The sequence below is a fragment of the Typopeltis vanoorti genome, chromosome 18, assembly GCF_054136105.1.
Source record: "Typopeltis vanoorti isolate ZY-2024b chromosome 18, IOZ_Tvanoo_1.0, whole genome shotgun sequence".
NCBI lineage: Eukaryota > Metazoa > Arthropoda > Arachnida > Uropygi > Thelyphonidae > Typopeltis > Typopeltis vanoorti.
The window spans coordinates 82,899,485-82,917,979 of NC_143566.1; the positions used below are offsets into that span (position 1 = coordinate 82,899,485).

Here is an 18,495-nt window from a genome sequence, read left to right on the forward strand (position 1 = left end):
ATCAAACAGTGCTTTCAACCCGTTTGAATTTATTATTATTATTATTATTATTACTCTTGGCACTTACAAGGAGTCCGAAGACTCATCGCCGGAGGACACTTATTGTACAACTCTCCATTTCCACCTGACCTCTACTTCCAATCATTAACATCAGCACCATCTACCGCCTACTACCATTACGACCACTGCTAGTATTTTATGTCTGTAAATTGCGTGTATTCCCGAAGGGCCGATTTTTCTGTATGCGGGATGAAAAACCCGAGTTTTCGGGAGAAAAAATCCTGCTACCTCCGTATGAGATCGGCTAACTCACCTTCGATTGACATCTTACTGCTTCTAAACTTATACGACATAGATGTAGTATAATAACGTCTCAAACATAAATGGGCAAAATACCATAAAAATTAATAAATTGATATTTTATTTTGTACGTTGTTCCACACACTTTTTGATTTGTCTATGGCGCCGAAGAATGTGGAGGGAGAATGAAAGTTGATGTGTTGGGCTATTGTTTCATATAATTATTATTTTCCATCGAGAAGCATTTGTTCTGAGTTTTCTCATTCAGATATGATGTATAAAATATATGTTTTGTGGAAATAGCCTTCTTTTGATTCATGACTAATTGTTTTGGTTCAAGTGTTTGTCGATGCGAAGAAGTTTTGTTACTAACTTGAACATTTCACAAATAATGCTTAAGGATGGTTCAGGTTTTCGTTCAAGTGTATGTAGTATTTTAAATATTTTTAAACTGTTCAGCTGTACACCTTTTGAGAAGAATCTTAACATAAACTATAGGCAGTGCAAAACATAAAACATAGAAATCACTTTGATATTTAGTAACTTGTTAATACTTTTAACCCAGCAGTTTACTGCTTTTAAAAGTTTTGAATCAGCGGCCAGTAAAGTGAATAATTATTTTTATGATGTAACAGTGACATCCTCCCAGGAATCAACGCAGGAGCGCACTACTCCATATATTATATGTCTATACACTTTAATTATTAAATACCAGAATTTATAGGGGAATGATATCTTCATTACTAATACCAATTAAATAAATTATGTTACTATTAAAAATGCATGTCATTTGTCAACAGTGAATAATTAAAGATAAAAATTAAAATTATACTTAAAAAAGTAATGTTGAAAACTGAAGTATTTTACATTTGTTCACCTAAAGGAGGTTTGAATTCCCCATGCCAGTAACATAACACACGAATATTATATACCTTTTTTTTACTGCTTGTTAACATTTTAAATTTATTTTTTATGAAATAACAAATTCCTTTGCACCCATTTAATTCTTTAGACAGGAGTAGGCAGCACATCTGTTTTAGCCATCTTGGAAATTCACTGTCATTGGTTTCCACCAGTCATTGTGAAGTTAGATGCATACCCTTGCTGACACCTGGATTAACATTAAAAGATCTTCCTGTGCCTCTTTCAATTCTAACTGCTGACATGTCTCCAGTATAGATTACATATATTGCTCAATACAATGTCCCTTTGTCATATAACTAGCGATTTGAACAGCTATTCTCTTGGCTCTGTTTCATGTGTCTTTTCCAGATCTACAAAACTTAAATACAGATCCTTATTATATTCTAGTGATATCTTAACTGTTTATCTTAAAGTGAAAATCAGAACCAAGACAATCTCTATCTGGCCCAAACCCAGATTATTTTAATTCCTATTTATTTTTAGTGTTTAGTGTGTATTTTCCGTAGTTGATTTTGATAGGATTTCACGATTAAAAACCCCTTCTTTCTTATGGGGGAATTATTCTGTTTATGATCAAGATTTATAAACCCTAAAATTCTGAAGAAGACCAATACTATGAAAATAGGCAAGAACATGGAAAACTTCAGCTGCATTCTGAATGGAGATCCTATAGAACAAGTAAAATATTTTACCTATTTAGGCATAGTTTGTAGTGAAGATGACAGGTTAAATCTAACAATAGAGAACAGAATAAGCAAAGCTGATATGATGGGTAGCCAGAATAAATTTATATGGAATAAGAGATAAGTTAGCAAAAACAAATTGGCAGTATACAAGACAGTGTTCAAACCAGTTTTAAGTTATGGATCTGAGAGTTGAGTTAGAAATAAAGCACTTGATCAAAGACTAGGGACCACAGATATAAGGGTTCTGAGAAAAATTAAGGGAGTGAATTGATGGTGTCATTGGTAGAATCATATTAAAAATGAAGATATTAGAAAAGAACTTGGCATTATTATCATTCAAGAATGTGTCAGCAGAGCTAATCTAAGGTGGTATGGTCATTTAAATAGAATGGGTGAGGAAAGATTACAAAAACAGGTTTAATGCCAAGATGGCAAGAAAGAGACTCAGAGGAAGACTAAGGTCTAGGTGGATTGATTCAGTTAGAAGTGTCTTAAAGTGTGAAATGTTAGATATGACAATATTGGAGTTCTTACAAGTAATAGACTGATTTGGAGGAGAATTGTTGATAGGAGATTAATCTTAATGCAAACTTAATCATGTAGTACTTCATAGTACTACATGATTAAGTAACTTGAACACCCATTTAGGGATATATATCAGAAGATTGATGATGATGAAAAACTCCTGAAAAAAGAGCTTGTAAAAGTCCCACCCCTTACTGGTGACTAGAATCAAACCTATAATGTATTTTTTGCACACCTGACTTCACAAATGTTACTACAAGGCTATGAAGACTATAGCTGATCTTAAACTTAAAAGAGATAATTCAGAGGCAGCAGATAAGTTATACCATCAAAAATGCAATGAAGTACGGAAAGCAGCAAGATCTGATAAAGCCAAATGGTTGGAGGACCAGTGCAAAGACATTGAACAGTATTATGGAGAACACAAAACTAGAGAGGTCTACAAACTTATAAGAAATGTCAATAGGAAGTGGCAAACAAGATCAGTAGCAATCAAAGATGAAAATGATAAAGTATTGATGGACAAGACAGAAATCTTACACAGATGGACAAGATATTGCAGCAAACTATATAAAAATCAACAAAATGATATTGCAACAGAAGTAATCAAAGAACTAAAAGCAATCCCACCACCAGCAGAGATCTTTGAAAATGACATCTTGGAAGAGGAGGTGATATAAAACATCTCAAGAACAGTAAGAGTCCTGGAAATGACAACATAATAGGCGAGATGCTAAAATATGGGGGGAGATTCTATCAGTTGTAAAAGAAATACCTAAGCTATTGGTTGTTTTTCATAAGCAAGGCAGTTCTTTAGAATGCACCAATTACAGAACTATTGCATTAATGAGTTATCTTGGCAAAGTGCTGATGAAAATACTAACAGAACACCTGGTGGGGCATATGGAGGCACATATTCCAGTTGAGCAATCTGGATTTCGACAAGATTGAAGTACAGTGCAACAAATACTCGCACTAAGACTAATAGCAGAGAAAGCTCAAAGAAAGAACAAAAAGATATATTGCTGTTTCGTGAACTTCCAAAAAGCATTTGATAATATTGACCAAAACATAAAATGTACTGTCTTGGAATCCTATGGTGTGGATAATAAGTTTCAGTAAGGAAATACTGTGAGTAGACATATTACTATTATAATAACGGAATTAACTCACATCAATTATTCTTTATTCGTATAATTTTCACCTGAGTATCACAGGCATCATCAGTACAGGTTCAAGACTAATTAAACAATAACTGTTTTATTCACAAAGTGCCGCCTAAGTAGCTAAGGTTAAATTTCCTAAATTTATTTAATTATTATTTTTTTAAAAATTTTTTTAATTATTTAAATGTAATTATTAAATAATAATTATTTAATTTTTCAATTATCATAATTAAAAAAAAAATTTTTTTCCCTTTTTTTTTTAATATATATATGTATACAATTATATGTTAGGAGAGATTTGCTGCTTTATAAAGTACTATCTCCCACAAGGGGGAAAGACGTAGACCATCGGATCTGTTTAGGTTAGGGGAGTGAAGTAATGTTTCACATGTTGCTTTGTATAGCCATTCCATTAGGAACCGACTTTTGTGAATGACTTTTGTCTTGTTCCACTTAACTCTATGTCTGGTGTTGATGGCATGTTCTGCAATTCCAGACTGTTCGGGTTCAAGGTATTGGATGTACAACTGGTGTTCTTCTGACCGCACCTGAGCAGATCTTCCTGTTTGTCCAAAATATGATAATCCACACGAGCAGGGAATCTGGTAGACACCTGGATAGCTGAGATGTGGGAGCTTGTCCTTTGGAGACATAAGGAAAGTAGAGATTTTTCTGACGGGTCGAAAAGCCACACAGATATTTAATGGTTTTAGCACCTTAGCTATGCGTTCACTAACCCCTTGTACATAGGGGATAGGTATATGTGTAGGTTCTTCTGTACTTGAAGAGGATGCTGGAGCACGACTACTTAAAGCTCGTTTTATGAAGGACTTCGTATAGCCATTGGATATGAAGGAGGAATTAATATACCGTAATTCTTTTTGTAAAAGTTCTTCTGAAGAACAAAAGGAGTGGGCTCTATGAACTAGTGTTTTTATAGTACCTGCTTTTTGGCTGGGATGGTGATGTGATTCAGCATGGATGTACTGGCCTGTATGAGTCTCTTTCCTGTAGACTGAATTGTAGATAACCATCTGGTTGGCGAAGAATCAAGAGGTCTAGAAATGCTTATTTACTTCTACTTCTAGGGTGAACTGGATCCTTGGATGAAGTGCATTAATTTTTGAGAGAAACAGTTGTAGTTCTTCTATATTATATTGAAAAAAAAAGAAAAAATTTTTTTTTAAAATTATGATAATTGAATAATTAAATAATTATTATTTAATAATTACATAAGTAAATAATTAAATTTAAATAATTAAAAAAAATTAAAAAAATAATAATAAATAAATAAATTTAGGAAATTTAACCTTAGCTACTTAGGAGGCGCTTTGTGAATATAACAGTTATTGTCTAATTAGCCTTGTACCTGTACTGATGATGCCTGTGATAGTCAGATGAAAATTATACAAATAAAGAATAATTGACGTGAGTTAATTCTGTTATTTTAATAGTTAGTAAGGTGTGGATAATGAATTGATCTGCCTGCTGAAAGATATAAACAGCCAAGCACAAGCAAAAATCAGAATAGCAAGTGAGACTGGAGATTGGTTTGCCACTAGTCAAGGCACAAGACATGGTGATCCAATATCACCAATCATCTTCATCACACATCTGGGAAGAACACTAGATAATATTAAAGAAGGTGGAGGCATTTCAATAAATGGCATGAGAATAAACTACCTCTGCTTTGCAGATGACATCGTCCTGATTGAAGAAGATGCAGGAAGACTGGAACAAACATTGCAAACACTATACACAGAAGGAAAAAGATATGGACTAAATGTCAACTTTGAAAAAACTAAAACAATGATATTTGGATAACAAAAGTTACTGAACAGAAATACAATAGACAGATTTCAACTGGAAAATGTGGAACACTTCACATATCTTGGATGCCACATGACGCATGACTTGAACCCCAAAAAAGAGATAAAAATTAGAATAGCCAGAGCAACAACTGTTTTAAAAGCCATGGACAAAATATGGAAGAGCCGAGCTATAAAGATGCAAACTAAACTGCGCATTGTAGAAACCTGTATCTTCAGCAGCATGCTCTATGGATGCAAGGCCTGGGTACTCCTGAAAGAATCTAAAAGGAGGATATTGGCATTTGAGAGGAAGTGCTATAGAACAATCTTGAGAATAAGCTGGATACAGAAAGTGAACAATGAAGAAATCTATAGATGAATACAACCAAAAGAAAACCTGATCCAGAAAATAAACAAAAGGAAACTACGTCTATTTGACCATATATGTAGAATGAATGAACGATGAGAGAAAATTAAAAACGTTGCTGTTTGGAATGATTGAAGGAAAGAACAAAAGAGGAACACCAAACAGAGAATGGGACGATGTTTGTGTATAGAGTTTCTGCACATCGTCAAATGGTGCATAAACTCTATACACAAACTGAGTCATCTTGCACAAAATAGAATGCAATGGAAGAATCATATCAAGATGGCAGCAGACACCTACGGGCATTGGACCCATGGTTGTTGATGATGATGAAGACTATTTGAGATTTGTATCATCAAATTCCTAATATGAATCCTCAGGGAGCATACAGGATATCATAATACTACATGAAAAGGATCCATTGTTACCTTCTATCAACAATTTTTATCTTATATTTTGCTCTTATGAGGCAATTCTTACTGTAGGAGTCCAAGATCTTGGTCTTCTCTAGATATTTCTCTTGCCATTTTTCTTGGAAAAAAAAAATGTTTTGTTAACCTTCCCACTCCCATTCTGTTTAAGTGACCAATGCCAACTGAGATTAGCTCTGCTATAGTTCGCCCACCATTTCTAGATCCCTTCTTGGCTTTGTGCCAAGAATAGTCGATTCATGCTGAAGGGGAGAAAGAAATGAAGGATGTACGAATTGGTCGCCAACATGCGAAATCTGTCGCTGTACTAGTACTAGCTTGATTTTTGTTGTTCTCTTTTTGCATTATTTTTTTTATTATTAATTTGTATGATGGATCCAGTACAGTCAACAAGTTCTGTTGTTAAACGTTTCAGTAGCTCTTGCAAAAGAATATTGAATAATGTGCTGACATTCTGCGAAAAAGAATCGTCAGAAGGTCGTCTTCTTGTTCCCCTTTCTCAAGTCATAAAATGTGCAAGTGCAATTGCGGGCGTATCGGGGTCGACTGTTAAAAGAATTCGTAGGGAATCAAAAGGTGAAGATAAGCCAAAATTTAAATCTCCTAAAAAAAAAAAAAAAAGGGCCAGAGAAAGAAAACCATCGAAACCGTAGCTTTGAATGATTTTGATGTAGACGTTATAAGAAGAGCTATTCACGAATTTTACGTATTCGAGAAAAGAGTGCCAACTATTCTGAACTTGATTCCTGTGCTTAAAGAAAAAATTAATTTTCCTTGGAAAAGAGAAACTTTAAGGAAAATACTTCACGAAATCGGATTTTGTTTTAAAAAGTCCCAGAATAAAAGGAAACTTATCATGGAGCGAAGTGACATTGTTTTATGTAGACTGCAGTATTTGCACGTATTAACACTCTACGTACATTTTTCCAACTGTTATACAAGCAAAATAGTTACACTTTAAAAACAACAATATTCGTAAAAGAAAAGCTAAATTTTCCGACCTGTAATAATGAACAAACTCAGTTTGTTTATTATTACATCCCAGAAGACAGACTGATTACCCTATTATCGGAATGGATTCTCCTTTTTCTGACATGCGCAGTAGTTTCGAGGGACCTCAAATCGGTGGGCGAACTATAAGCTAACACATTCCTGAATGCTAACAATGTTAAGTTCTTCCCCAATATCCTCATTTTTAATAATATATTGCCATTGATGACATCTGTTCACTTCCCCCTAATCTTTCTCAGAACTCTCATGTCTGTGGTCTCCAGTCTTTCAGCAAGTTTTTTATTTCTAACCCAGCTCTCTTATTTCATATAAATTTATTCAGGACTTCCTGCCATACCATCTTTACTAATCCTGTTGTGTAATTCAATATTTAATTTGCCATCTTTAGTAAAAAATTATGCCTAAATTGCTGAAATGGTTTACTTGTTCTGTAGGTTTTCGATTCAGAATGCACTTTTTTTTTGGCCTCAGCTATCCATGTAGCAATAAAACCTACACTAGAAAGAATGAGGAATTGGGTACTTTGTAACATAATGTAGTGTTTCAAATGCAATTTATAACACTTATTAAAGTATCTCCAATAGTAAAATATAATACTGTACTCTATGAGACAATTATTCAATTCGTTATTCTTTGCTGAGCAGTTCTCAAGTCATTACCTATGAATTCATGAAAGGAAAGGATTATCCTAGGAATTTTGAACAAAAAGTTTTTTTTTTTAGCATGAATTGCTCAAAAAAATGTGGAGTAAAAAATTATGAGATTTCTTGGTAGTTCTACTGAATGCATAAAACAAAATCTCTTGCAAAACTTGGATGAGCTAGCAACATGCCCAGATTTTATTTTTCTTAAACAAACTTAAAATCAGATCTTTATATATATTTTTTTTTAGAGATAATTTATTGTGTTGGTTGAATATAATCATATTTTATTAATATATGTCTTATATTTGGTTCTCAACTTTTTTTAAATTAGTTTTTATGCATTCCATTATACTTCTATGATTGCTGATATCTTAATATTTGATGTTGTTTTTGAAGTCCTCAGAATGCAGATGTTAAAGAATGGGTCATAGTAGAGCTGCAAGGAGAGCTGGAATCAAGAGATGGAGAGGCCTTACTTGGTGCTTTTATTGGTGATCTTCACTATACAAAAAAAGTGAGGTGGAATTTTTAATTGTTGTATATTATTAAATTTTTGTGTAAAGGTTAAAAATAGTACCAGTGCTTATAAGTTTTAAATTTTAAATAACCATAGTTTGAAATATTTGCATATTTAAAATCAATCATCTCGGTAAGCTTGTTTGGCTGAGCAGTTAGTGTACCCACTCACCAACCAACAGGTTGTGGGTTCAAATCCTGCTGTGGGCATGGATGTTTGTAATTGTGTTTAGGTGGGAGATGAATTTCTTCACCCTGTGCAGTGGCGGCCCGTGAAGTTTTAAGTGGGGGTGCTGCCTATACAAAATAATTTTTAAAAAAATATTTTTTTTCCTAATCAGTAACCAAATAATTTTTTAAAAATTATTTTGTATAGGCAGCACCCCCACTTAAAACTTCACAGGCCGCCACTGACCCAGTGTGAGACCACCTCCCTGCCTATTGGAGACTTGAAGTGGCTTGAAAAAGTAACATGTTTGGTCTCTAGAGCAGGATTTCCAGACTGTGTAAAAATAAATAAAAAAAATGGCAAAAAAAAAAATTCTTATCCCACCCACAGCACAAAATGTGCTGTAGGTTTCTAATAGCATTTCATGGGTGGGAATTACACATACAAAAAAAAAAAAAAAAAAAAAAAAAAAAAAAATCAGTAAATCATTTGTATCATGAGCTTGAAGAAATTATCTATTAGGGTGAGACAATGCAGAGAGAGAGAGAGTCAAAGAAACTAGATCATCATGGAAGAAACAGTAGAAATAGGTGGGAATGCAGCTAACAGGGCCATACTTATGCACAGGTACATGAGTTGCTAACTGAGGACCTCAAAAAAATTAGAGCCAATTTAAGGGTCCCAAACAGTGAGGGAGGAGCACTTTAGCACCTCGGGAAAAGTTAAAGTACAGTCCTGTCAACTGAGGTATGCAAATACGATGATGTAAATATCAGTGAGTAATTATGAATTCAGGTTTGTATTTATTGAGTGTGGGGGAAGATTAAGAGAATGTTGCCACTGTAGACGTATACAAAAATGTATACGTCTACAGTGTACATTGTAGACGTATAACACACTGTAGACGTATACAAAAATGCCAGGAGGTAATTTATGTTTACATACAAAATATGTTATGGTCTGAGATTGTTGTCATTGCCATCCTGGTTGGTCAAGTTGTTAGCATACCTGCTCTACAACCAATGGGTCGCAGGTTTAAATCCCACTATGGGTATAGATGTTTGTGATTGTCTTTATAGTTCGATATGAATTTCATTGCCCAGTGTGAGACCACTACCATCCTGCTTATCCCTGCAGAGATCGTAGTTGAAAAAATTGCAGTTTAGGTCGCGTGTATCTGAGAGATGCGTTCATTACTTGTATGTGCTAAAACGTGATAAAACTTAAAAAAAAAAAAAAAACACTGCAAATATAATACATGATAGTTTATTTATTTTCAGTTACAATCCAGAAATTATTGAACAAAGAAATATAAAGGATAAAAATTTAGCCAATTGTTGCAATGTAAACCAGCTAGATGTAAGAGGCCTAAAAATGCTTGATGATTCACCATTACACACCAGTTTCCAAACAGCAGTCAAAATAGTGGACATAAGCTGGTTGTTCAGCGCCAAAGAAGGCAGAATCGGTTCCATCAACAGGAAAGGTCATGCCATCGATGTTTTCGGATGCTAAAAGCATTTTGTTTATTAATTATCTTGAAAAGGGTAAAACAATAACCGGGGAATATTATTGCAATCTTTTAACCAGTCTAGATGACAAAATTCGTGAGAAAAGACCCGGTTTTCAGAAGAAAAAAATCATCTTTCATCAGGACAATGCACCTGCCCACAAAGGTGTGGTTTGGCAATGGGAAAATTAAGGGATCTACACTATGAATTGTTGGAACATCCACCCTGTTCCTCAGATTTGGCTCCCTCTGACTTCTATCTCTTCCCAAAACTAAAACTCTTCCTCGCTGGTCAGGATTTTTCTTCGAATCAAGAGGTGATTGCACCTGTAGAGAGGTTATTTTTCAGATCTTACTGAGAACCACTACAGGGATGGGATAATGGCGCTGGAGCATCACTGGAATAAATGTATTAGTCTTAAGGGAGATTATGTTGAAAAATAAAAATAATTTCGAAATTATAAATTCATTTTTTCATTGTTAGGCCAAGAAACTTTTCAGACCACCCTCGTATGTTACATATAATTTTATATTAGTTGGTTAGAATGTTTTGGATTCATATCTGTGATGGTACATTGACTTCAAGGATCATCATGTTGTGTATTTTGATGAGATAGGCGCAAACTTTGTTTGCTCACACTTGGATAAAGGATTAAACTAAACTTATTATAGTCTAACCAAGTGAAAAATAAACTCTCAACATCTTTCTCTGAATCCGGAGTAATTTAATAATAAGGTTGCACACCCTTTGGCAACTCCTATAGGTTAGGATGACCTCTCATTGCTTCTGCCTTTGTATCTCCACTACTGGGCCTGGCTCCCACTGACGAGACCTCAATAAAGGTCGAAACCGGTATGGGTAGTGGCCCTTGCTTTAATGCATAGCATTACACATATCCGCAAGGAGATGTGCTTTGCATTATGGGAGATACTGAGATAGGAGTGATGAGAGAGCTTTCTCCACCTTTGCAACGAGTTGCCTGGTGTTGCACTACCTTACCTCAGTCCTGAAGAAACTTTCAGGTGCAAACTTTTTTGCTCACACTTGGATAAAGGATTAAACTAAACTTATTATAGTCTAACCAAGTGAAAAATAAACTCTTAACATAATAAGCATTTCTCTCTAAGATGATCTGACATTCTTGCTCTTTTTAGAATTATATTTAGTAATTTAATTTCTATCATCTGTATAGCTGACTTCTCATTATATATGCAAAGACCAATTAAATGACCATTCTATAATTGGATTATATGGACTCAATAAAATATATCTTACTAACTCACTGTTAAATACGATTCCGAAAGAAAACATCAAATACTTACAAAACAAATTGAACACAGCATTCAACTAAACATTCTGTAGTTTCACTTGACCATATGGAAATTTCCTTTGCAGCATCTGTTTTATCACTATCCTATATATTTTCCCTTATTTATTTTCTACTCACTCATTCTGCCGGAGCTGAATGCCTACCACAGTCCACAGAACACTATTTTACCTATGAGATATTACTGAAGCCAGACGTTCCTGAAGATGCTCAAGATTTGAGATGAAAGAATTGCCTTAGAACTTTTTTGTGCAAGGTTTTTGACTGATAAAGCATGTTCCAAGATTAGAGAACTCAGCAGTTTATTAAAAACATTTCCAGCTCTCCTTCCTTGCTTGCCTACTCTTGGCTGGCTAGCATTCTTTTTACCCAGCGACAGCTATTTTCGAAAAAAAAAACAATTAATCTGCGTGCCCATTACTGAGATTCAAAGCAAAATTCTGGAGTCGAGTACCTGAGTACTGATCCAACCATCAAACTGCCAGGATTTAATCTACCTCGACACCTCTGGAGTTGGCTAAACAGATTTAGGACTGGACAAAGCCGGAATATCACAGTCACCATTTTGCATGTGTGGTGCTGTGTAGACTATGCATCATATCACTGATGACTGCCCCATACACTCCTTTCCTGGAGGCCTCAGGAATTTGCATTTACCCTCAGACAATGCCATTATTTCTGCATAATTTCTTGTATTTTTCCCATATGCTAAATAAATAATGCAAAACTCAAGTGACAAAAATGGCTGCCGTTACCACAGTACTCACATGTAATACTGCTTGGCATAGAAACACTACCATCCAAAATATACATACATATGCCATTCTTATTGTTATTCCTTAAGGATTCCAACATACTGTAAGCAAATTTATTACTTATAACTGCATCTGAGTTTAACTAAGATGAAAAGCCAAACGGCTATTTTTCTGGTGAAGTTAATTAAAGTAAGGGGATAAAAATCCCTTATTATTTTATTTTACAGCCGGTATGCGAAACTCTAAGATCGAAAACTATGATCTAAGAGTTTCATGCCAATGAACTATCGGCGAATCCAAGTGTAAGTGACCACCTGGTAGTACCACACCAAGGCAACTCGAAGCAAAGTTGGAGCAAGCTCCCTCACTATCCTTGATATTTTCTCATAATGTAACAAAACACGGCTCCTAGGAGATGTAATACTGCTTTACATTATGAGGAAAAGTCACTATCCAGACCGGTTTCAACCTTTTTTGAGGTCTCATCAGTGAGTAACTAGACCGGGATGATATCAAAGTTTTAGTGAAAAGAACTTACATACCTTCACTATACGAATGCCAGAAAGGTGTGCCCATATATTATATTATAACTAAGATCAAAAGCCAAACGGCTATTTTTCTGGTGAAGTTAATTAAATTAAGGGGATAAAAATTCCTTATTATTTTACAGCCAGTATGCGAAACTCTAAGATCGAAAACTATGATCTAAGAGTTTCATGCTGACGAACTATCGGCGAATCCAAGTGTAAGTGACCACCTGGTAGTACCACACCAAGGCAACTCGAAGCAAAGGTGGAGCAAGCTCCCTCACTATCCTTGATATTTTCTCATAATGTAAAAACACACAGCTCCTAGGAGATGTAATACTGCTTTACATTATGAGGAAAGGTCACTATCCAGACCGGTTTCAACCTTTTTTGAGGTCTCATCAGTGAATAGCTAGACCTGGATGATATCAAAATTTAAGTGAAAAGAACTTACATACCTTCACTATACGAATGCCAGAAAGTTATAATTAAAGAAAATTATAATTAATGCATCTGAGTTTCTTTTTGTTATTCTTCCGCTTAACCACATGGTGGTTCTGAAATTACTAACGTATATATACAATTGCATTATTAAATGTGAACATGTGACATATATTCTTATAGATTATCATATCACATAATAAAAACGTATTTCTCACCAGTGACATTTTCTCTCGTTATATATAACATGAGCCTCCGTAGCTCAGTCAGTATAGACCAGGGGTGGGTATCCTTTTTAACCGTGCATGCCAAAATTGCCAAATCTTTGCAAAATTTTGGGGAGCATAATATTATTTGGTGTCTTGTAAGTATTGGGAGAATCGTTTCAAATAATCAAAAATCACACCAGAGTGGTAAAATCAAAGAATATTGTAAGAGTGATTATTGTAAGTCATGTAACATTGAATAAATTTATAAATTAGTGACAGAATTTTTACTTAAAAGTCCTTCTACCCTGTTGATAGCATGGATATTTTTATTTGCCTTTCAATGTAATTCTAGCTGCCACATACAATCACTCAATTTGAAGATGCAGTTTTTTACATCACCAAAAAAGTAAACAATAATTCTGAATTTTTTTATTTATTTTTTATAAAGATCAGTCAGACATACATTTTTTTAAGTTTTGCAAATTTTAAGTTATTACAGTTCACAATCTCATAGTTGCTTTACTTGATTAATGCACAATAAAATAAAATAAAATTAATGATATTCTTTTATGAATTTTTTATCGTCTCAAAAGTCAACATTTTATTATATGCCTAAATTAAATTACCTTTATAATTCACCCTTACAGCAGAAACAAAACACAGTGCACATGCGCAACAATAATACGCTTGCTGCTTCTTATTTCTGCCTACTGGCAGATGCGTGGAATGAATATCGTATGTTTAGATGGCACACATTTTGGCAAAGTTGCAGCTGGTGGCTTTTCATGTGCTAAAAATATTACAGATCATAAACTTGATATAATTAATAAGCTTTTAAATAATGAAAAGTTTTTATATCAGTGATAGAAAAGTTTTGGCAACTAAACACAGTTGTCTATCAGCTGAGTCATGTCATTATGCCCCTCAGCTATTGGCTAGAGGTTCTTAACATCAGCTGTAGTTTTCAGCTGCCTGGCCTTGTTCCTACAGTGGGCTGCGTATTTGTTGGTTAGTTTCTTTTGTGTAAAACAAAATTTAACTTGTACACATTGTAACAATTAAAAAAAAGTTTGAATAATTTATAAGCGTATAAAATCATATCACCTGTAAATCGTTGACGTGCCAGCAAAATTTTCGTACATGCTACCTTTGGCATACATGCTAGGTTTGCCATATCGGGTATAGATGAAGCCCTTTGATCGGAAAGACCTGATTTTCATTCCCATTATCTTTAACTGGTTTCTTTTGACAAAAGATGAGTTAGCCAGTCTCATAAGTGGGTAGAGGGTTTTTTCCTCCCAGAAACTCAGATTTTTCGTCCCTCAAAACATAAACCTGCCAGTAGAACATATGCAATTTACAGACAAGAATACTTAGAGGCATATGGGTAACTGCCTTATCCTCGTAATACGGTTGGGAAGTCCAAGGATACTTGGAAGGCTATGGATGCTTAATTAAAACCACTGATGGGTGGATGGATATATAACACTGTGAAAAAAACGAATGTAATTAAAACATTTGAGATATTTACAACCTAATTTAAATAATTAGGTTGTGAAAATCTTATCTGATTGTAAAAATTAGATTAATATCTTATATAGAATCACAGCTAGGAGAAGAACAGAATGGATTTCATAAGGGAAGATTATGTATCGATCCAGCTTTTTAAAAAAAAAAAAAGAATTAGAAAAACAAGGAGAATACAATATTGAAACACACATAGCTTTTATTGATTATATAAAAGCATTTGACAAAATTTTGAGAAATAAACTATGGGAAACTCTAAAGGAATATCACATTCCAAACCAACTATACAATGCTTTATTAAACATATATCATAATAATGAAATAGCAATAAGGCAAAATGATACCATACCTACTTGGAAACCAATAAATAGAGGAGTCTGTCGAGGCTGTCCTTTATCACCCATATTATTTAACATATATATGGACAATATCAAAAATGGAGAGAAATAAATACATGCGGCTTCCAAATTAATCGACATACAAAAATAGACACATTACTCTTTGCTAATGATCAGATCATCTTTGGAAAGACTGAAGATGTATGCAGAAATCAATTTATAATTTAAACAATATTATGGCCTAGAAATGTCAACAGAGAAAACTTGAAGTCATGGCTTTTTATGGAAATAACCCAGTCAGAAGTAAAAATAGTAATAAATAATAAAATAATTGACCAAGTTAATAATTTCAAATACCTCGGCTGTAAACCATCATACATAAATGAAATAGATATTGATTTTTTAAGATGACAAACTTTATAAAAATCACTGGAATAATTAACAGAACCTTTAAACTTAATTACGTAGAGAAACACACAAGACTTAGAGTCTACAAAACAATAGCCAAATCTACACTATTATGTGGAAATGAGATCTGGACCTTCGGAGAAAGGGATATACAGAGAATTCAGGCAGCAGAAATGAAATTCCTTAGGAAAACAGAAAAACTTACCCTGCTAAATAAAAAAAGAAATAGTGAAATAATTAAAACTCTTGAAATCAGTCCCATAACTGACTCAATGATTAAATATAGGAAAAACTGGCTAGACCACATAGCAAGAATGCACAGAGAAAGATTACCAAAAAAAAGAAAGATCTTAACATATAATCCTAAAGGAACAAGGAATAGGGGACAACCAAGTACATGGACTGAGTCTGGAATAGGCCACTTAGCCTAGAACCTGGATAGGAAGATGACAACAAATTGAAATAATTTTCTAAATAATTATTACAGACATCCAAAATATTCTTATCTTCAGTTTTAATAGTTCTTTATTATCTTTGATTCCTTTTGTGGTGTGCTTTCTCCATTATTTTACTCATTCTTTTCAAAATTTTCTCATGATTTTGTTTAGCCTGTTTTAAAATAACATAAAGTTTTCTCTATATTCTCAGAGCACATGCTGACTTACTAGCCAGGAATATCTCAAAAGATTTCTTCTTTTCCTCTTATATCCACCATGTTCTATTCTAATTGTTATATTTTTGTACCTAACTTCTCTGGTAATCATTCATTCGGTGCTTTCTTTGGATTTTTCAACTTACTCATTAAAGTTTATTTCTTGTCTCAACTTGTTTTTTTTTAAAAAAAAAAACTAGTCCATATGTTTTTGAATGGGATACTCAGTTTTATCCTATTCAATACATGATTTTATTTGATGATTGCTTTCTGTTTCAAAATCTAATGCCACTTTCCAAAACCACTATTTACTATTAATTTATAGAACATTAATACTACTAATAAGGATAGTTTGTCCAGATTCATTCACTCAGATGAAATTTAATCTAAATAATGCTTTAAGGCAATTAAAAAAATATAAAAAAAAATTGTCTATTGAGATCAACATTTTGAATATAAATAAGTATTTAAAAAAAATTCTCACTTGTTTTGAAACGTTATGGTCCACACAATTTGCACTCTTGTTCACTTGGTAACAGACAGACATTGTAATGCTTGCAATATCATAATACAACCCTTGTGTTTTTTTTTTGTGTGTGTGTGTGTGTGTGTGTTGCTACCTACTCAAATAAAAAATTATAACACACATTAAGGAATTTGTCTTGTATTTCTGTGTGTTGAAATGCTCATAATACTACAACATAATAATACATAAATGCTCATAATACTAAAGATTTAAAAAAAAGTTTGTCATCTTTATTATCGTATATATTGTAAACCAACTTAGTAAATTTTTCACATTTATTTATTTATTTTTAATAATTATAGGTTTGATTTAGTGTGAAAGAAAAAAAGAAAGTAGTAGTAGAAAAATGTTTCAGTTTGTTTTGTTTGGCTTCAATTTAGAAAGTTCCTGTTCTTATTATTGGTCATCATATCCTGTATGGAAAAATTGTGGAAATGGAAAAACCCTTCGTTGTTCTCAAGAGGATAAGGAAAATGAGAGCTCAGGAAGATGCAGAGAGTACTCCCATGAAAGGAAACCCAGCATCTATTCAAGAAATTGACAAACCATCAGACAAAAATAGTGACTTATTAATTGCAGCTGGTGAAAACAGATCGCATAGTGTTACTGAATATAATGTGTCTGCTGTAGTAAGAAAAAAACTTCTTTTTAAGACACGACCGAAACCAATAATAGCAAATGTACCAAAAAAAGTATAGGTATTTATGTGAATATGAAAACGTGTACATTTGGGGCTTGACAAATTGTGCAAACTCTTACTCACTACACAAAAAATGCACTTACTTTAGATTCCCATTTGAAAAAAAAAAAAAAATCTATCAATAAATCAATAATAGGAGTTTCATAAATGGATCAGTTTTTTAAAGTTCAGAAGATTTGTTTAGAAAGTTTTTTTTTTTTTATTAAATAAAAATTAGTCTGTTTTTCCAATCTGCATTCATTTGCCACTGACAAAATCTACTTATCACGTACTAGTGAGTAAGCTCTTTGTAGAGCCCTGCGTGCACATGAAACTGGCCTCATGCTGCTTTAAATAAGGACAACATTCCCTCCGATTCTGTTTGTTTACACTGATTTTAGATTTCACTTACAAGTACTTTTAGTTTGGCATATTCTGGTGATAAATTTTATGTAATATTTAAGTTAGCAATGTTTCCATATACAATTAAAGTGTAGTAACTGGATGAATTGAAACATTGTATTATTTCTTGCTTATTTATATACCAGTCAACATTTCAGATATATTCTAAAGCAAAAGAAGATTTGCAACAAGGGAGATTATTTTATGTGATCTTGATAGTTTATAAGCATCTGGAGAAAACAATTACTCTTTGTTTTCAAGGTTAGCTTTTGATAATTTGCTACTGTTTGATAATGATAGCAAATATTACAGAATTTTTTTGATTTCTTATCAAAACTTCTTTACTATTAAAAAATAAATAAATAATTAAAATAATCATTTCTGATAAAAAAAAAAAAAAAATATATATATATATATATATATGAGTTTAGGATTTATCAATGAGAATTTTTCTTATCTTTTTTTTCACACATTCAGAAATTTCAGTACTGTTGAATTTATATTTAAAAAAAAAATGATTAGGGGGTTCAAAGGAGATGGATGCAATCCTCTCAAGAAGGATCACCTAGCTTCTCTTCCCAATCTAACTCTCACCTCAACTAAGTGAAAGATTGAGTAAACTCTGTCAGAAACGTACAAAGGA

At 33.3% G+C, this 18,495-nt stretch overlaps 1 protein-coding gene across 1 annotated transcript; it reads left to right on the plus strand.

Moving 5' to 3' along the window:
• The first annotated feature begins 480 nt into the window (after positions 1 to 480).
• Positions 481 to 17,955, plus strand: LOC150096863 (chromosome transmission fidelity protein 8 homolog). Its single transcript, XM_090408297.1, has 3 exons — positions 481 to 724; positions 8,262 to 8,379; positions 17,152 to 17,955. Exons 1-3 carry the CDS (start codon positions 702 to 704, stop codon positions 17,467 to 17,469), a joined length of 459 nt encoding a protein of 152 aa, XP_090264423.1. The 5' UTR covers positions 481 to 701; the 3' UTR covers positions 17,470 to 17,955.
• The last annotated feature ends 540 nt before the right edge of the window (positions 17,956 to 18,495 follow it).